A 21,501-nucleotide genomic window follows, 5' to 3' on the forward strand; every position below is an offset into this window, starting at 1 on the left:
CCTCTTTCCCCTGGCTTCTGACATTTGAGATGTACATTTTTAAGACCCACATTATTTCTGTGATTGTAAGGTGTTTTCAACATGGTGTTTTTATTGTTGTAACCCACCCTGGGACCTAAGTGTGAAGGGTGGATAAATAAGAATGATAGTAACAACAACAACAACAACGATTGTTAATCCATGCTCAGGTAAACTGGATTTACACCATTCCCATTCAAAATTGCAGAGCACTGTTCAAAAGAATAAGTCCAGATAAAAGCTTCTCTGCTCCTGCAGTCCAAGGCTATAGAAATGCTTGGAGTATCTCAAGGAAGGGAAGTTTAGGACATCATTCTCTCCCAACAAATCATGGAAAGGTAGCCGTGCAGACTGCACAACCATGCTGGTCATGGAGAATCTTGTGTCCCTGAGCCATTTGGTTCAGAAGAGTGAGGACGTACCCCCCCCAACCCCCCAAAATTAGTCATGTACATAAGATTTAAAAACAACCACACCAAAATATGCCTGGTTCTTACCAGTGAGAGGAGGCAAATCACGATCAGTTACATCCTCTACTTCCTCCAAGCCATTGTTGATCGTTGATCTGACTTGCACTGCTTGGCTAGTATATGATGCTCCATTGGCTGAAGTTGCAGTGCTAGTGATAATCTCATCCACCTGCTCCATATCAAGCTGCTTCACTATTTCTTCAGCTTCAACAGCTTGCCCCGGAGAGTCTGAGCCGGCTGTCCCTGAAATGATGTTTTCGGTTCACAGATTGCTATTGCACTTAGGTAAGAATTAACATTCTTATTTCATTTTTAGCTTCAGAATCTTTAAATATTTTTTTAAAAAGAGTAATCAAAACATACCTCTCTTTTGCCCAGCATTGAGACAGGAGATTACTTTTTCTAAATTGCTATTTTATTTTTAAGTCTATATAACACATTAAACATGGGTTTGCATAATACTTGCCATTTTTATTTGCTGGTGAGAAAAAATTGAAGACAGGAGAAAATATGGTCCCCAGTAAAGTAGTCCGTGGAGGGCTGCCGGTTGCGGGATTATCTTCCAATTTTCCATTTTGCCTAACATGCTGGTTTGTCATTTCATAATTTCCAGCTTCTAGAATGCAGACACAAAACATTTGACTTGACAGTATTGTACAATGTTCACATTGTTCCTGATGTCATTTTTACTACATAGGTTGGAATGACCAAGTTACACAGTATCTTCAAGTAAATTTCCAGGGCCAGAACAAGACATTTTGCTGCCTGAGGCAGACTTCTCCTTGCAGCCATACTGGAGGCGAAAGGGGAGCTGACATTACATCCGAACACAGTCAATACGTATGAGTAGCAATAGCAATATTTTTCTTTCTTATCAGGATTTCAGTAGGCAATATTTTCAATCCATACAAACACATGCTTAGTTCAACAAATACTTATTTCAGGAGTTTAATCCTCTTAAAACTGGAACAAGAGGTTTCTGCGTTTGTTTTACAGTAAAAAAAACACACAAAAAACCCTGCAATTAAACACCAGAACAGCCACTCAATATCTAGGAAACCCATAGAGCTGATGAGATTAAGGCAAATCCTGTGGCCTGCAGTCTTCAAGGCAGTAAAGCAAGCAGCATCACAATTGGTCACCTCTGACTACCAAATCCCTATTAAAGATACAGTTATTTGCTCACAACATGTATCCAACAATACACAGTGGCTGCTTGCACCATAATCTATCTGGAATATCAGATAGATACTAAAGTCAGACACCCACCCACCCGCAGGCTCTGTCCACTCAGTTGTCAGGGCCTTCTTAAATATGGAAGGGAAAGGGAACTGAAGGGTCAGTTTCCCTCCCACCCAAGGTAAGAACAGCTCAATTTGCATATTATTGCCTAGTGAAGCAGCCAACTCACCCAACTATCCTCTCCTTCCTAAGGGAAACTAATACTGTTTTATTTCTTTTCTTAAGTGATCCATTTGTGTAAAACAAAAATGCAGTTCAGCATGTTAAGCATTAACTGTCCCCAGTGCAAACAATATAGCCCATTTCATTGAAGGAGGAAAAGGGGCGGGCGATCCTGTTAACTATGCAGCTACAAGCTATGCAAGAGTGCTCTGCTCCATTGCCAAACATCATTAACCACTACAGTGTAGGTGGGGTGGGGTGGGCTCAGCCAACGTGCTGCCCTCCATATGTTGTTGGACTTCAACTCCTATCAGTTCTAGTCAACATGACCAATGGTCAAGGACAATGGAGCTGTAGCCCAAGATTTGGAGGGCACCATGTTGGCTACTCTGTCAAGAGGTTTGAGTGGACACGCATCACATTTCAAACCCTAGTTCAGTAAGGCAAAACACTCTTTTAGCCTTTGTTTCTAACAAAATAAATAATTCTGGATTCTAAGAGAAGTTTAATTAAGGAAGTTCATGGAAATATGGTTTTGTGTTCCCTTCTACCTACAGCAGACCCCCGCCCCCAATGTCCCCCAAAATCTTCTCTGGACAACGTTTGATGCTGTGCAGGGGGCTGCTGCGGGAGGGAGAAATCCTCCCGTACCATGCATGGTTCCTAAGATGGTAACAAAATGAAAATCACAGCCCATCCCTTCCTTCCGTCAGGAGTCCTCCCTGCCCTTGTAATATTGTTCAGGATGGCCAACCAATACGCTGCAGAGGCTACTGTGGGTGGGGGTCACAAGTAGCTTGGGGGGGTAAGGGAGGAAAGGAGGGGACTGCAAACTTTTCTTCTGTGAATTTTCTTAAACTAACTTCTCTAAGGACCCAACCATTTTGACTTATGTCAGATTGGGCTACTGTAAGCATCAAGAAAAAATACTGCAATGTATTTTACACAATAAAGGCACTAGGTTTACTTCTAAACCACCCAATTAAGTTTTAAATATTTATATGCTGCCCAATAACCAATGTGCACTCCTGGCACTGCAGGCTCAAATTTTCTCTTCCATGAAACCAGGACACAAAATCTTAATTACTTCAATGGTGTAGAAAGACCAAAGGCTTCATAGGAGTCACTTGAGTAGAATATTTACAAACCTCCATTCACTTGACTTTTCCGCCTAACTCGAGAAATCTGTTTGTTAGGTTTTTCTCCTGTTCGAGGAGTGGATGTAATCAAGTTGTCATCTATATCACGTTCAGTTCTACTCCTCTTTGCAGGATGTTCTCCTTCATCCTTAAAGAATAAAGCATAAACAATTTATTATCTGATATGTAGGTTACTAACAAACTTTCTATGCCCTTTAAAAAAACTGATCCTCACTTTTATGCTCATGGTGGTGGTACTGTTAGCATCTACCACATTTTCGTTTCCACATCTCTCATTTCATAAAGTTCAGCTCTGACTGTTTTGGCAGAAAATATGTCATAAAAGGCTGAAATAAAGGGGCCCTTCAGTTGAAAGCAAGTGAAAGCTGCACAGGTCCCATCCCCAACTGGGACAAAAGTGTGGTTGGGTGTGTTGGTTTCTTGTGTGTGCTCAAAGACTCAAGTTGGAACCTTCAAAGTCCAAGCTTTTGGTTGGCTTGTTTTTTAAAAAATATTCCTCGTACTTATACAGCTCTATAGAAAAATACAATTATAGAAATTGTTACACTATAGAAGGGAAGGGAGAAATAGAAGGCTCAAACTTCTTTCTTTTCAACACTTGTATTCTAAGATTATAATAGCTGTATGAGGACTGGCTGCTTTTTTACCTATATTTGAGGTACTACAAACTGAAATTCTCTAACAACCTAAAATGTTGCCTTTAAAAGTCTCCCAAAATCACTGCTTGGAGCTTTGTGTAAAGTGATTACTGGGAAACACATGGCTCTACTAAAGTATGAGCTTTTTACAAAATGTCCTGCATTCTTGTGTGAGACAAGAATAGGGTGGATGAGGAACTTTCTCTCTTGAGATAATCCCAATTAAAGTCTGCTCCATTGTCACCAACCTGAATGATGGAAATTTCCCAGGAAGTTTCCATTCTTATCACTGAGAAGACATGCTGAATCACTTTTCCAGCACCCTGGGAGGAATTCATCTGCACTCTTCTTATTGTTCCATCAACAAAATGACCTCTTCTCTTCTCCCACTGTGTGCTGTTCTGGGAGTTCCCTCCAGAGAAGATTGGGGGAGGGGGCAGGCAGGAGAGGAGGGAAGCCCCTTCCTGCTAGCGTTTCCATTGGGGGTTGCCTGCCCTTGCATTACATCATTCCTACACCAGCTACACTGATGTTTATTTCCAGGTTCAATTTAATGTGCTAAAACATTTGGAGCCATGTTAGATCTGACAACTCTCATAATAACCTACTTGAGATTAGCTTTATGAAATAATAAGGACAGAGCCTTTTCAGTAGTGGCCCCATGTTTTTGTGATTCCCTTCATAGGGAACTTTACCAAGTCTGCTTTATTGCTAACTTTAGGATTGCTTCCCCACCTGCTTAGCTCAGTAGCCTTGCAGCTTTAGGCCACTCACTGCTTCTTATTTTGCATGGGAAGCTCCCCCCCCCCCCCCCGCAAAGTGAACTAGAATTATAAGGCCATGCTAGCTTTGCTGTGCCAATCCCCTTGAGAAATCTCTCTCTATCCCTTCATAAAGTGGCAGTCTAGCTATCCCTAATATGAGCACTAGATGCCCCAGCCAACACAACTGGTAGGGCCACTCCACACACAGGTCTTAGTGGACATGTTAAGATTTATTCTGTAAGGTCCAGTTTTTATTCTGGCATCATGTTTACAATTTTGGTTCAAAGGGACCAACATTTATACAGGTATAAAGGTGGACCCTTCCAAGTTGAGCGAAGCTGGGCAGGACAGCTTGCTCTATGGTCTTAACCCCTTCATGCATTAATTAGACTTAAGCATGTTGGTTATGTGAGGCTGCTTATTCCACATACAACTAATGTGTTTACATTTCTTTTTATTGTGAAAACTTTTTCTGTAAATCCCTTTTGGGAAGACTGTGGTGATAAATATTCCATAGACAGATTAGCATGATCAAAATATTTGAAGCTTACCTTTGGGGTGCTTCCTTTAATAAACTTTTTGATTGAAGATAATAAGCCTGTTTCATTTTTCTGAGGTTTTCCTCCCCCAACAGGTAAGCTCTCTTCTACATCTGAGTACTTTCTCTTCACCCTCAGTGCACGCTGCGTGTGATTTTGATTTGACTGCTGAGAAGCTTTCCGCGTTCTCAGCCTCATTTTGTTGGTATCACATGTAAAACTGTAAGAGAACAAGCACATAACATTAACTAAAGCCCAAGAAGTACTAATAATCTATGGTTTTATAGCATTTCCAATAATTAATCCAAAGCTGGGGCAACTGTTTTTCTTTTTTAACTAAGTATTTTATTTATTTAAAATAAATAAATGAAATGCCACATGCACAACTGGTTTCTAGCTCCCTAAAATGCTAAGGCTGGCACGTAGGAATTCAGCCATTCCTGCCTAAAGAACATATGTTTGAGTCTCCTACACACTATTTGATAAAGATCAAGGCATGAGAACTTGAGGGGTCAGGTACCCATCTCATTATTCAGGTGAGCCATATTTTCAAAGGGGACATTAGCACATGCTCAGGATATTTGCAACATTTCTATCCAGAATCTCAACATGCCTTTCAGCAGGACTCTTCATGGATGCTGCTCTGGAGTAGGTCTTCTAGCAAGAAAGGGGCAGCCATTCAGCACTGAGAAATCTAAAGGATGCAGTTTATGATTCTACTCTCACAAAAGAAAAGCCTACCCCATACTTTGGGCATAGGGCCTGTCTGACTCCCAGAGATCAGTATACCTAACAGTTGTAGAAAATTTCATGGGTTTCTAAAGAAGAAGTTAAAGCATCATCTCCCCATTGCCATGACAAGTTAGCCACTGAAGAAAACAAGGCAGGCTCCTTCCTGCAACTTTTCTGCCCTGACCTGGAACAGGGTCATTGGTCTTACTGGCTCTTTTCCCTGAAAATAAGTTCAGCATGACCAAGAGATGGAAGTACGGAACTGAATAAAAAATTATTTTCTCTCATTTATGTGCATTAGGACGCATACTGACCAGCCCAGACTATCCCAGCAGAGCACAAAGAAAAATATCACTGTGCAAATTAAGGTGTAAAACAGCCATGTCCTAATCACATTCTAAATGAACACTTATGTTTGAGAGGGCAAATGGAATATGTTACTTTGTACATCCATATTCGCAAAAGGGTAATTCAGTGACTGGCACCTGAACACACACCATATCAATTTCCAGCTCTCCTACACACTTCCTGCATGGCTAGAGGCAAGCCACAACCTGTCAGATCCTCTGCTTACCATCTGGGGAACAAGTATGTTTGTGTGGCCCACCACAGGGAGGGAGAGGAAGTGAGCTTTCACTAATGTTTGTAAGCTGCTAACAAACAACAATGAGGAGGGAGACAAGTCTGCTAAACTCCAAGTGCTCTGTGCGAAGGGTATCTAACTTTGCCAAAGTTAACAAACCAGTAAAAATATTACATCATGAAAACAGTATGCTTAGGTAAATGGGCTTCCATTTGTCAGTGTTGATAACTTCAGCTTCTACATTTATAAAACACAGGACTACTCTGTGAACTGATTTTCTCTAACAATTGTGGTTGTTGTTTAGTCGTGTCCGACTCTTCGTGTCTCTAACAATAAAAAGCCTTAATTAGGTATAATGTCAATAAAACTGCTAAGAATCACCACCCATAAACAGAGCTGTGAAATCTTAACCAGGTAAAATGAAACACGAAGGTGTAGTCTTGCCTTAATTGTTACTTTCCATTTGAAGTAGCTAAGATAAGGAGCATACAGTTTCATGCTGAAACTCTTTAATTTTAAGTTAATTTAAAAGAAGCAGTTATTGCATGTGTATGGGGAGGGGGCGGTAGGGGAGTAGTACCTTTGGTAGGGACACATTGTGCTCTTTCTGCGGTAGTTTGTCCACCTTTGGTCCTCATCCTGCACTCAGCTCTCACCAAGGTGGTGCCAAACGTATTGCTCTGCTTTCCTTTGGACCACATCAGCAAGCTAGAGAGGGGGTTCTTATCATCTGGGTCCAGGACCTCCATACACACTGCCCAGGCTTGTGCCCTGGGGAGGTCTCTTCAGTGCTGCTAGCACAGTGGTTTGATTTCACTCTCAGAGGCGTTCTCCATTGTCTCTCAACAACAGAGTGCATTACCCAATTATAAAATGTGCCTTGGGAATTTTGTTTGGATATTATTAACAGGGCAAGATCCAAGCAATGCCAAGTCTTTTAATGTCCCATTGGTTTCAACAGGACAGTGCTATCCAAAACAATTCCATTGGAATTAATGAGGCTTCCAGGTGTTTGTTGGAATGTATCCTTAGTTTGGGGAAAACCTGAGGGGAAACATATTACCAGTCCTCTCTCCAAAAGGTGTGAAAGGGAACACTGCACTTCTTTACAGAAAGTGACAGAAGGTAGGCTGCAAACGTGCACACAGAGTAAATGTTTTTGAATGGGAGATTAGGTGTCTATATTGAGAGAGCATGAGCGTTATCCTCTAAGCTGCAGTTCATTTAACTGGGCCGACTGCTAGTGCCAGAGAGTCTTTGGCTTACTTCACATCCTGGCTATCAAACCTCAGTTATAAATATCCTTAATGGACTTAGCAACAGGTACCTACAATCCTCTTGATGACAGAAGTTTGTTTTCCCATTACCTGATGCACCCAGAACACAAGTGCTGTTTTGACTTGAATTGCACACAAACAAAACACAGAAGAATCAGCACAACATTAAATATATGTGCTAAAGGAACACGTTCACTCATTTCAGACATTTACTGGTAGCCCACCATGCTGAAGGCGATTGATTCCTCACAGAAGTTTTATGCCTTTAACAGTTATATGACGGGCAGAAATTCAACTGGTGCAGCATTCCCTTCCACAGCAATGCATATATAGCACTAGTTAAAGGCTGATAAGACTGAAGTTCTAATGGGAAACACAAGACAAAGAAGCCTGATCTGAGACGGTACCTCATGCTCTCTTCCTATGAGACACAGTAGTGAAGTGTGTGCAGTGAATTCCAGGTTCTATCAGATCTGAGCTGCTTTCCATAATTAGACAGGAGGCTTCCTTTTTGGCTTGCCAAAAGTTTGGAGCAGCGCACTAGCAACCAACAAAGAATGTTGCTACCTGTACAACTCTAAGAAATGCTAGAAAATCAGATAATAGTGACAGATGGCAGTAAAGAGAGCTGCATCAGGATGGGGAAATGTGTAAAATATTTTTTCCATATAATGAAAGACATAGAGAACTACTGTATTTACTCAAATCTAACGATCACCTTTTGGGGCCAAGTTACGTGGTGAAAATTAAGGTGCGAATTAGATTCGATGGAACATTTACATTCACCAGCAAACACTTTTTTTGGATTCAAGGTTCTGAAAATTGAGATGTGCATTAAATTTGATGGCATATTAGACTCGAGTAAATACAGTATTATTTGTTATATACAACTGTGAAATTCTCTTCCTATAAAGAGTATGAACACCTTTCAGAAACATATCCTTTTCAACAGGCTATAAGATGGGACCCAAACTAGTAAAAATACCTTTTCTAACACCTCCTTCCATAATATTACAAGAAAAGCCTTTTTTATCTGCAGATGTGTTTGCAGTTTGTGTCTCACAAACACTGAGCAGAGTTCTAAGAGGCCGATCAATCAGCAGGAGTTCGGAAGTCGTGTTGTAATTGGCAGCTGTTGCTGCCTGTCACTCTAGAATTGTGTATTTCAGCCCACCAAGCATAGATGTGTGGAGGCTGGAATTGGGAGGCATGACGCAATGTTTCTATGAATATGCCAAGTCATACAAAGCTGATCCCTAAAACATGACACTCGATGAATTCTGACAGATGCTACAGGTACATCAGTGGCAGGATAGAGTCAAACTGCCTGCTTTTCCTAAGAACATGGGTTTGAGTTGGAAGGGCAAATATAGTCCCAACTGGAGCTCCATCTAGACTGCCTGTGATATATCAAGAAGTGTGGTGTGGTTTCTGCTTGAAGTGGAAATAGCTACACCTCCAGTGTAACACCACACATATTTCACTGTAAGCTTCACTCACTTTCACAACACAGAAACACAGCAACAACTGCCCATATGCCAATTCACGTCTAAGTCCAGACGAGGCCAATGAAAGGATGCACTGAAGCTGCATCAAATTGAAAAGAACAGGGCTTCAAGCATTAATCAATTTAACTGAACATTCATCAACCAATGAAGGGAGCAGGAGGGCTTTAAATTGTTGGTGCAAGGCTGAATGACATTTTAAAAACCAAATCCGTTTTGACTCTTTTTATTTAAAACGAGTGCAACATAGCATTTTCTACTAGTGATGATGAAAAAGCTGTTAATTAAACTCTAATTTATCTATATTTCCTTCAATATTCACAAAACACTATTTGTAATATCCAAATGTAAATAGATTTAATCCATCTATTGACATTAAGATGATTAGACAATTAAAAACTTTGGACAGCAGCAAGTATGATTCCACAAAAAAGAAATGGGTTGAGATGAGCTTTACATAATCATATGCTTGTACACTCCCCCCTCCCTCACCAAGAATTTTAAAATCCTGCACTGACAATTCACAAAACTTTGTTGAGTTGCAATGCCTAAGTCCAATGAACTCAGCAGGGCTTCCTTTTGAATACATATGTGCAAGACTGAACTGTTAGTGGCTTATAGGTTTCAGCAAAACCTGTGCAGTTCCTGTTGGGATTCTGGAATGAAACAGCTGCTCCTGGAGACATTAAGCTCTCTGGATTTATAATCCATAGCACTGGACATGCAGAAGCCTATTTTTGGAAGTAATTTTCCTCTTGTTTCAAAGCTGATGTAGTATAGCCAGACTGCTAAAAACTTCCTGAATGTGCCCTTTAGGTTTTTCATGGGAAGTCATGACCCTAAATAATAATTTTATTGGCATCTTTAATTGCTTACCTCAGGCATGTTTGTAATTTTAAGCAAAACAAAGTAATTATAAGACTTAACTGGCTTGATTTTTGTGGTTCCCAGGCACTTATTCTCACACTATAAGCTTTATCAGCCAGTAATTATTTCTGCCTACTATTTAACACTTGGTAGGCTAACAAGTAAGGACTAACTGGCATACTACACAACACACAAGTAGGAAGAGTCCTGAAATGGTGTGGGAGCCAGTGTAAAGTTATCTTAGGCATGGACTTGCTGCTGTCTGAATTGCAGCATCTTTATGGAATGAATGCAAGAATCACTGTCCTGGGTTTTGCTGGGTTTTGTTAATGGTCAGGGGTAACTTTACCTTTTAATGAAGAATTAGAGGGAAAAATTTTTTTAAGGGTTTTGGGGTACTATTGACCTCTAAAACAGTTTGTAGTGATATTAAGGGAAGTGAAATGTCTACTATGAAAATGGACAAAACATTCTATTTTCACCCTTCGTGTGACTTTCTCACAAGTCACTTTCTTACAAGAACCACTTCTGGTCTAAGATTCTACAGAGATGAGAAATATCTAAAATATTAAACATAATTTTGTGGAGTTCTTTTGACCCTGGCAACTTATGTGTATAGTGTTTCAGTATTATCAGTCTGATTTCTCTATGGTAAGCAGAAGTGGCCCCCAAAGCTGTAAGAATAAGGCATACTTTTTCTTTAACTAGGCTCTCTCTCTCTCTCTCTCTCTCTCTCTCTCTCTCTCTCTCTGTGTGTGTGTGTGTGTGAGAACCACATGGCAATTTACAGCTTATTTTGATTGAAGAATATCCAGAGAATGAAGTTGCAGAAGAATAGCACAAAACTGTTTTCATTTTTGTATCACTGTTGGGATATTTATTTATATAACCTCCAAACACTAACCGGTAGTTAATGTCTAGCCCACTGTGCAAGTATAAAAAATAAGTCTAGTCTATTGTGACCGACCAGAATGTTAAAAATAATTTCCTTACTCCAAAGAGATGAAAACCTGTCCAACTCATTCAAGTCTCATTCTGTGATGTTGTCGTCTGTTACCATCAACTGGAAGTTTAAATAACCCCTAAAATTTAACAAAGGCACTCTTATCTTTTTTGAAGATTTGCTTATGCCCAGAGTGCCTACTACTGGAGGCAGGCATTTGTTCTTCCCATGCAGCAGCAGCAGCAGCAGCAGCACACTCAATGGAGAAAAATAAAACAGGCAGAAGCACCTCTTAAATGGCAGCAATTTGCGGAAAAGACAATGCAGAGTGTTGTGGCAACTTAAAGGCCTAACAGTTTTATTATTATATAAGCTTCCATGGGCTGCAGCCCATTTCCATCAGATACAAAAACTGTTCTCTTTGAATGTTATACACATATATACAGAGAGGGAAATTATAAACAGTAGGGCCTTGAAATGCAGGAAGACTATCACATGTCTCTGCAAAGCTAAAATGTATGATATATAGACACAGACACAGACACAGACAGACACACACACACACATCACAACAGGAGTAATTTAAATAGTAACCAATTGAAAAGCTACAGACACCCCTCCCAAAGGGTAGTGAAGCACCATAGAATTGTAGAGTTGAAAAGAACTCACTGCAATACAAGAATCTCAACTAGCTCATACATGACAGATGACCATCCAACCTCCAAGGAAAGGGAGTCCACCACCTCTCAGGGGCGCCTGTTCCACTGTCAAACAGCTCTTACTGCCGGAAAATTCTTCCTGATGTTCAGCCACCTCTGATTCCCCGGCTTTCTACCCACTTTTAAATAATATTAGTCATCTGTATGCTGTGGCGGGGTGGAGAGCCAGGGGTCTTTAGATGTTATTATTTATTAAATTTATTAATCATTTTCAAACATGACCAAAAAAACCACAAAAAGTATTCTAAGCAAAAAACAATAACAACACATACATTAAAACCAGAATTTTTTTTAAAAAACTTGTCTAAAAGATAATTTTATTTTTTTAAAGCTAGATTAAAACATTCCACTATGCAACAAGGCCATAGATAATTAAAAGCCAAAGGCCTGGTGGAAAAAGTTTGCATTTCCTTAACAAGTATCCTCACCCATGCAAAAAGACCTGGTGTCTAAAGCCAATTAATCTTAAGTAATCCATCAGATTCTACATCAATCCTGCCTCCACCTTCTCCCCAAAAGAAAACAGTGTGCAAAGTTCTAAAGTAGCATGACTTGTGGGGGAAATTGAGTGGAAACTAAAAAATGTAATTCATCAGAGACAAATGCAAAGCTCTGCACATAGTGAAGCAAACATATATTCACAAACAGTAATAAGATGGGAGATACAGTCATACCTTGTGTTGTGTCCACTTCATGTTGCATCTTTTCGCGTTACGTCCCGCGGCAACCCAGAAGTACCGGAACAGGTTACTTCCGGGTTTCACCACTCACGCATGCGCAGAAGCACCAAATTGCACCACGTGCCTGCGCAGGCGCAGCACTTTGAGTTGTGGGCATTTCACATTACGGACGGGCCTCCAGAACGGATCCCGTCCATAACACGAGGTACCACTGTACCCTGCTTAGAAACAGCACATATGAAAAGGCTGCAAAAGCCCTACTGTGATTTTAGGCTGCATTAATCGAACCACAGTTTCCAAAAAACAAGAAGCAACAGTTGCACTTTATTCTGCATTAGTCACACCTCACCTGGAATTTTATGTCCATTTCTCGGCACTTTAAAAAGGGGTGTGGTACACTGGATTGGACTTTCAGGGCTGCTGTCATTTTGTTGTATGGAATTCATGTTGGCCTGTTTTGGTATTACTGCTTAACTTTGATTTTATTTATTTCTACTCTGGGATCTTTCAGCAAAGGCAGACTATAAAAATGGCAAATTAAAAAAACCATCAAACCTGTTTCCAATCTATGCCTAATCATCAACTTTTTAGATGACTTTGACCAAGCCAAATAAATTATACTCCGTTCAAACTATATTTTAAATGTTAAATGGGATTAGTAATTACCTGTCTCATATGACTCAGTGGCAATGTTCATAAGGCTATAACCATGGTCTAGCACACGTTTGGGGAACCTGAGGTCTAGGCGCAAAATGGAGCCCCCTCCAGGCCCCTCTATCGAGTCTCTGGCCACACCCCTTCTTCTCAGGCCACACCTCTCTCACAACCCCTATTTCTGTAGTCTCCTCAAGTGTTTGATTGGCTAGAATGTGTCCTTGAGCTGTGATTGCATGCATGAAAATATGTGAAGGGGTGGGAAAAGACACTTGTAGAAACCTCTGACTTTGCATGGCTGGAATGTAGCCTACTCTACAAAGGAAAGAGTAGCATCCTTTGCCCCACCTACTTTTGCCTCTGGCATGCAGACCCTACAATTTTTTCCACAAGAGAATGTGGCCCTCAGGCTGAAAAAGCCTCCCCGCCCCTGCTTTAGCATGATGTGCACAAGATGGAACAATCCCAACAGTGGCATCATCAGCCCACATGGCCTGGAAAATTACTCAGACTGCATTTTGCTTCACTCTCCCTGAATCTTATGACAATAAACTCTGGTTAGTTTAACAAGACAACTTCATAACCCATGGTTTGGAATTAGTTTGTTCTAAAACTGACAGGAGCTCGCTATAAAATATAAGCCAAACAACAAGAAGCTGAGATTCAGGGACAGTGAAACAAAACAGTCAAAATTTTGTTCCATGCTGTGATAAGGCAGCAGAAAGGAGAGAGCAATGCAGAAGGCTGAGGTTCATCCCAGCTCATGCACATCATGCTAAACAACAGTTAAGTGCAGGAGTTGCCAACAATTTTGAACTCACATGCACCAGTGAGTGGTCAGTGAATATGTACAAGGAGGGTAGGGTTAGCTCTTCCCTCCTTGCGCTGCCCTCCTTATCATAATAATGCACCCCCGCAGCCTGACACACAGCTATTTGGGAGCTAGCGCAGGCTGGCTTACATATGTAGGATGGTGTCTGGGGGGTAAGCCTCTGCCAGAAGCTGCTCTAGGAGAGTCAAACATTCAAGGAAATAGGGAAAATGACTGGGCATTCAGCAGTGTGTAGGGGCAAAAGGAGAGTTAAAAAAACTGGCAAGAAACATTTGTTGGTTTACATGTACCGACGAGCTGCCCATTTGCAGTCTTGTAAAATGTGTAACTGCAGCCTATGAAGTAATTATTGGACAGTACCTACCATACTATGCAGTGTGATATAAAAGATACATGAACAATTTTCAGATTAAATAAGAAAGTAGTTACTGAAGTGAAATAACTCTTACAAAATATAAGCTAGGAAAGATATCTAGAGATATCCAGCTTCCATGACCGGTAATAATTATTCAGTTACCTCTCTCTTTGTGATCAAGAAAGGGCACAAAGGGGGCACAAAACTAGGATTAGGGATCTTTTCAGAAGCTACATCTATTGGGGGGGGGGGAACCATCAGTCTCTGGCAATCATGTATGTAACTTTCTTCAAGGTCATGTTTAAACCTCATAAATTGTTGTTCTGTAGAAAGTGACATTTTTTAAAAAACATGTTAACACTACAATGAATGTATATCTATCCAAAACAAAAACATAATGTAAGAATGACCCCTCAGGCCCAAATACATCAAGCAACTTGTCCTCGAGGTCACACAGCATGCCATTAATTTGACTCAGCTCAACTGGTTGCTGGTCATACTTCCTACTAATTTCATTAAAACTAGTTTCCAAATAAACACACTTAATACTGCAGCCTAATGGAATTTTGTATTAAAAGCTAAGTCACTGATTAAATAAGGACCATTGAAAGCACACAGTCTAAAATAATTGTAGGAATACTACTTTGTATGTATTTGTACAAAGTACATAATGAAAAATGTATATGCCTGAATCAGACTTGCCCCTTTTTAAACACAATAACTATATTGCTCTAACTTGTCAAAATGCAATATAGAAAAGTTATTATTTACACATGGCATCTATTCTGCTCGTAACTATTTCCTTGGGAGTCAAGCCGAACTGAATGAAAACAAGTGTGGGGAGGGCAAAAGAAGAAGATACATGTTTTGTTTTCACACATTCAAAGATCTAAAATTAAACTGAAATTGTGGCACAACAATTTTCTAATGAAATGAGTGTTTCCCCCCAAAAGATATACAAAGGCCTCATTTGGACTATGTGAACAAACCTCCCATCCCCAGTGTGGTCATGAAGAGATCTGCTGATGTCACTTCCATTTTCAATAAACCATAGCATGAAGTTGACTAGTTTCAGTAAACCATAGTTAAGACTACCCAGTTTGCCCAGCTGCAGTTAGAAACAGAACAGAAGCTTCCCATTTCCTCCACACATCCACACCAGAGAGGAATATGAGACCGAGGCTCATTCACAAAACACTACATCATTGGTTAGTGTGATATCCAAATGAGGCTAAAGAGTACCTCCAATTCTCTCCAATACAGGTTAAGAATGGACCTCCAGAACGAATTAAGTTCTTAACCCGAGGTACCACTGTACTTATTGATGTAGCATATAGGACATTCAATGTCAGCACTGCATTTTAATATGATGGCTGTTGGTTTTTATTTGCTTTTATTGTGTAAAATGTTTTGAAGACCTCTACTGTAGTTGTATGGTTCTCCCACCAAGTAAATTATTTATCTTGCTGTGATCCTAAAGGTTCAATTTGGATTAAATGCATGATATACTAATACAGTGGTACCTCGGGTTAAGTACTTAATTCATTCCGGAGGTCTGTACTTAACCTGAAACTGTTCTTAACCTGAAGCACCACTTTAGCTAATGGGGCCTCCTGCTGCTGCCGCGCCGCTGGACCACGATTTCTGTTCTTATCCTGAAGCAAAGTTCTTAACCTGAAGCAATATTTCTGGGTTAGTGGAGTCTGTAACCTGAAGCGTATGTAACCTGAAGCGTATGTAACCTGAAGTGTATGTAACCCGAGGTACCATTGTAATTAAAATAAGTATTTTTACTAAATTGCTTCCCCATTTAAATCTACAACAGCATTTATATTAGCAATTCAGAAGTAGAATATATTGCTACATAACTGATAATTAATTGCAATACAGCGATCATGACACTCGTATCACTCTGTTCCATATAGCTGATCACACAAGATATCATACATCAAGGTCGGACTGCTGCAATGTGCTGTACGCAGGACTGCCATTTTAATTGTATGTCTTGTCATTACAGTTGACTCAAAATGCTTTATCCTGCTGTTGACAGGGGTCCATTACTTGGAGCATGCAACTCGGTTGCTACTTCAATCCACAGTGCTCCGAATGCAATTCCAAGCCCAACTGAAAGTGCAGGCGGTTACTTTTAAACCCCTATATTAGGGTTGCCATATTTCAAAAAGTAAAAACCAGAACACCCCAAAAGTTGTTGAGGAAACCACCAAAATTGTGGAACTTGTTGTATATATAAGATATATCTGGTGAGTATGAAGGACAGGGCCTTCTTGGTGATGTCACCCTTGGGAAGCCAGTTCAGTGCCGCAACCCCCACTACCACTTTCCCGGTTTTGTTGTGTTCAGACATATGTTTGATGTTATCCAATCTCCGAAGTAATGGTTTATCAAGATGCTATTTTGGTTTTCTGGTGTTTGTTTAAACTGATTATTTTATTTTTGGATTGCAATTTTATTATGTTTTGTGAGCTTCCTTGGGGGTCCTATGTGGTGCCCCCAAACAGCATTTAAATATATTTAAAGAATAAAACACCACTGCCCCCAAATGAAACAAACTTAATAGATTCTCCTAGACCCTAAGAGGAAACATCTTATGAAAGCCAATACTATCCAAATGGACTGACTTCAGAAGTCTGGTTGAGAGATGCTCTGTAGTCTCTGGTTGGCAAATATTTTTTTTATCATTTTTTACCAGAGGGAAAGGCTGAAAGGACAGTAACATTGGCTTCACCCAAGCTAGGGCACAGGCAAAGAGCTCTTTGATTTCCTCATTCCTAATGTAAGTGTAAATAGAGGACTTGGCAGGCACCATCTAATGCACCTTATCCATTCATGATACAGGAAGACATGGCAAAATGATTTTTAATCCCTCCCTTCCACATTAACTTCATGGAAAGCTTTATCAAAATTTTCATTCTTACACACCTTACTCCCTTTTGCTAGTTTCTTAGTTAATGCACTGGAATGAGAAACTGATGTACATATTGAGAGGGCAGCCTGAGATAGCCTGGATAAAAGAACAATACTGTTTATCCTTACCATAGGCACAAACATGAAGTTCAAAGTCAGTGAATAGAAATAAGGAGCAACATGGGGGGCGGGGGGAGAGAAGAGAAGAGAAGAGAAGAGAAGAGAAGAGAAAAGAAAAGAAAAGAAAAGAAAAGAAAAGAAAAGAAAAGAAAAGAAAAGAGATCAGTCACAAAGCCATAAATCTGGAAGAACAACTTTGTAATCTCATGCATAGGTCAGACTTAACAACAGTAATTTGAAACTTATTTCCTCATTTTCAGAGTTTGTATTTCTTCACCAAACATGAAGAAAGCTCACCCAAAATGTTACCATAGCTATACTGAATTTGAGAGAGCCACTCAATAATAATGACAATGCAAGACTATTCGTTTGGGGCCGTATTTTTTATTTCCTTCCTTTAATATATATATATCCATTCAATTAGGTCATATGCTGCTTGAGAAAAGTCACTCACAGAAATGGGTCTGGAAATTTCCAGGGTGCCTGGACACCTAGGTATCAAAGGATTTCATGCTGCAAACTCTGATGGCCCTTCTTGAATACTTTGTTCAGGTTTCTGGGTTGTTGAGATATTTTTCCAGACCTGCTCCAGAGGAGACTAACATTTGGAAGACTGAAGTGTCATGGAACTGCTGAAAACGACAAGCCAAATATGAGGCCAGGAAAGTTTGTTTACATATATCCAACAACAAATTTATACAGTTTACCGATTAATACTGTATGCACATTTCAAACAAGTCTGCATATTCTTGAAACAGAAACAATGCCTCTGTTTCAATCATCCAATGAATTCACTGTGCATGCACACACTGACCATTCTGAAGGATCTTCCACATACTTCACATAAGGTTTAATGTCTACCTAGCAATGTAGAAATATGCTTTCCTATAAATTACTTAGTCCTGGTGTGCAAACACCTTAAAGTCATTAAATATGTGAGAAAGAAGCTTCCTCATGGTCTACCACTGAAAACCAGTAAAATGCAAACTATTGCAGGTACAGTATATTGAAAATATGATATCACACCTGCCCTGCCAATTATAAACTTTGGCACCAAAAGTGTTACTCTGAGGAATGACAACTTTGTTTCAATATATTTGCAAGTAGTACATACCCAGTATCATTTCTCTTTTCATGTACAAGATTTGAATTGAAAAAAAACTGAAGCTGCTCCAGGTTTTCAAAACCCACAACTAAAAGACCAGGACAAGACAAATACATTACCAGGCTTCTACAGGAAAAGGGAAACCGTCTCTCTCAAATTGGGATGTGCTATAAATAAGACGTTTGGAACTGTATGCAGTACAGTGAAGTGTATGCAATACAGTGAAGCCTCATTGTATCCTAAATGGAACCTGGCAGGGAGAGGCTGGGGAATGGAGTCCCTGACTCCAATAGGCTCGGGTTGGCAATGAGATGCTATGTGAAGAAGAGGAAAGATTTGTTGAGTGGATGCAACCCAATGAGGTGGGGATTCACAAAATTTGAAAAACATTGGAGCAGCAAAGAATTTCATAAACCAGAACCACACTCCACCTGCAAGGAGAAACCACTCACCACTAAATAATGGCAATAAAATGGGATGTATCAGAGCAATGATGCCACATAGGGGTTCTACTCAGAGTAGACCCACTAAAACCAATTAAGCAGGCAGGCAAGATACATCAGGGTGGCTGTTAGCTGCCCTGGGTGTCAAATACAGAAAGGTGGCTTACAAACTCTTATTAACAAAACAAACAAATCCTGCATGTCCCAGAGAATGTGCTCAGCTAGGAAACAAGACACCATGTGGAAGCAAACAAGGAAGTAGCATCACTAACCATCCAGCTGCCAGTTTGCAGGGGACATATGCCCCATGCCCTCTGGAAAGGGCCCCAGCTCACCACCTGCTTTACTTCAGGGGAGGAGCTACAGCTCAAGGAGCAGTGCTCCTGCTTTGTTTGCAAAAGGTCCCAGGGTCAATCACTAGTACAGTGGTACCTCGGGTTACAGACGCTTCAGGTTGAAGACTCCGCTAACGCAGAAATAGTACCTCGGGCTAAGAACTTTACTTCAGGATGAGAACAGAAATCACGCGGCGGCGACGCAGCGGCAGTGGGAGGCCCCATTAGCTAAAGTGGTACCTCAGGTTAAGAACAGTTTCAGGTTAAGAACGGACCTGCAGAACAAATTAAGTTCTTAACCTGACATACCACTGTACAGTGGTATCTCTGGCTGGGGACGTGATCCGTTCTGGGGTGCCGTTTGCACCCCAAAAAGTCCGTAACCAGAGCGGCGCTTCTGCACATGTGTGAAGCTTCTGTGCATGCAGAGAAACCCGGAAGTGAACACTTCTAGGTTTGCCGCATTCTTAACCGGAAAAACGCAACATGAAGCGTTCGCAAGAAGAGGTATAACTGTATCTCCTGTTAAAAGGACCACATCAAATGATAGAGAAAGGACTCTGCCTGTGATCCTGGACAGCCACTGTCAATCAAAGCAACTAATAATGGGCTAGATGGGCAAATGATCTGCTCTAGTATAAGGCCATTTCCAGTGTTAGAAACTGAGATATGAAAGCTAGGAGCCAAATTAAGGTTACCAGATTTTTTTCAATGAATCCGGGGACACTTTTCAACTTCTCACTAAATATATGGATTTTGTCAGGGGACTGATTTGTAAATCTGGGGACTGTCCCCAGGAAACCAGGACATCTGGTAACCTTAAGCTAAATGGCACCTTAAACCTAGGTTATGGGTGCAACAACAGAATGTCTAGTGTACTTTTTTATAACAAGAATACAAAGCTGAAAATGAATAAACTGCAGATAAAATATTATGTTCATTTTTTACATGATCTAGTCCTTCCCCTGCCCACCCCCTAATATTCTTAAGAGGGTCTCTTCTCCAGTCTTCAGAGAGTAGCTGGAAGTGGGGAGGCAGAAAAATGTCCTCCTTTCCTTCCACTCTGCAGTTTAAATCTGAAATCTTAGGCACAGTACTGCGCCCAGAGCTCAGAAACTGCTTGCACTAATGAAATTCCCTGTCGCAAATGCGCCTAGAACAATGGGAGTTTCAAACACTGACCATCCCCCAATTTGCCCAAACCTACACCCTCATCCTCGGAAAACCTTATGGCTATATTCTTCTCACGCTCCTTGTTCTGCCCTCACCCAACATTTGACCCTACCTAACTTCCCATCTCCACCCCAAGACGGGACTAGGTCCTTGCCATTTCCCTATCTTTAATTGTTGGGGCAGGAGGAAGAGCTTTACAGTAGGCAGATGCCACACAAGGGGCTCCAACAACTACTACACATTCCAATGACTACCCACACTCACACTCACCTCTCTCACACACACACACCCCTTTGGGATGCACAGCAAATTTGGTTGACCAGGGACTACAAATTGTGGCTGACTAATAAACCTAGCCAAAATCTGAAAAGCCCCCAAAACTATAACTCTAAAAGTAATTCTCTGATGCAAAAGTGGAAGCTCAGGAGAAGAAAGAATATGCCCATTTCACTGAAATGAAGTTTGTTTTCTATTTAGGCAATGCTTTATTACAGACAGGAAAAGTAGCACTCAAGGGTGTTCATTCTTCTGTCACCCATGTACAACATTTATTAAAGCATCACAGATGTTCGGTACCTCCATTCTTTCATGTGCAGATGAGATACAACTATCATACTTCACAGGGCTACCACTAAATTAAACCAGTAACTTACAGTTTCATTTCTGTGGGCCATTTCCCATTCAAAGCCCTTTGTTTACACTAATAATTAACCTTTGCAGCACCAGCCCTTTGTAATAGATTGGAAATAAATATTACTATTTTTGTTCAATACAAGCTAGCAGTAATTAATGCTCACAACCTTCTAGGGAAAACAGGAGTCAAACTAGTGCTGTACTCATATATCAACAAGAGATGCCACTTTCTTCAAATTTCTCAAAGATTTATTTTTCATGAGGCCTTTGACTTGGCTCCCTTGTTCCTATGTCCTATAGTGTTCTTCACCAACTGGGTGCCCTTCTGGTTGTTTTGGACTATAACAAAAAAAGGGAGCTGTGGTACAAAACTTCTGGAAAACACCAGGTTGCCCGGCTGCAATTAAACCTGCAACCAAGCTTAAGCCATTGCAACAACTGCTTATTCCTTCCCCGTTTATCTCACCTGCCCTTCCCCTGCTCTCAATGTATCAAATTTTAGATTGTAAGCTCCTCAGGGCATGTCTCCCTAAAGCACCACAGGCACTGACAGTGTTATATAAATAGCAATAATAAGAAAGTGAATCCATAAACAAAGTTGGAGTTGTAAACTCCCGTATTAGAAAC

At 40.6% G+C, this 21,501-nt stretch overlaps 1 protein-coding gene across 4 annotated transcripts in view; it reads right to left on the reverse strand.

Annotated features, from left to right (window-relative positions):
• CTDSPL2 (CTD small phosphatase like 2) overlaps positions 1-21,501 on the reverse strand; it is a 45,104-nt gene that overhangs the window by 21,555 nt on the left and 2,048 nt on the right. The window contains exons 2-6 of one of the 4 annotated variants that reach the window (XM_053365152.1): positions 17,640-17,817; positions 5,006-5,213; positions 3,041-3,179; positions 955-1,104; positions 516-731 (exon numbers count right to left, since the gene is read on the reverse strand). In XM_053365152.1, the coding sequence (XP_053221127.1) occupies positions 516-731; positions 955-1,104; positions 3,041-3,179; positions 5,006-5,191 (691 nt within the window). In that variant the 5' untranslated portion in view covers positions 5,192-5,213; positions 17,640-17,817. Of the gene's footprint in view, positions 1-515; positions 732-954; positions 1,105-3,040; positions 3,180-5,005; positions 5,214-10,950; positions 10,973-17,639; positions 17,818-21,501 lie in introns of those variants that run through there. The other 3 variants (XM_053365153.1, XM_053365151.1, XM_053365154.1) reach the window with 3 other exon arrangements.

This window comes from Podarcis raffonei, chromosome 14 (assembly GCF_027172205.1).
Source record: "Podarcis raffonei isolate rPodRaf1 chromosome 14, rPodRaf1.pri, whole genome shotgun sequence".
Classification (NCBI taxonomy): Eukaryota; Metazoa; Chordata; class Lepidosauria; order Squamata; family Lacertidae; genus Podarcis; species Podarcis raffonei.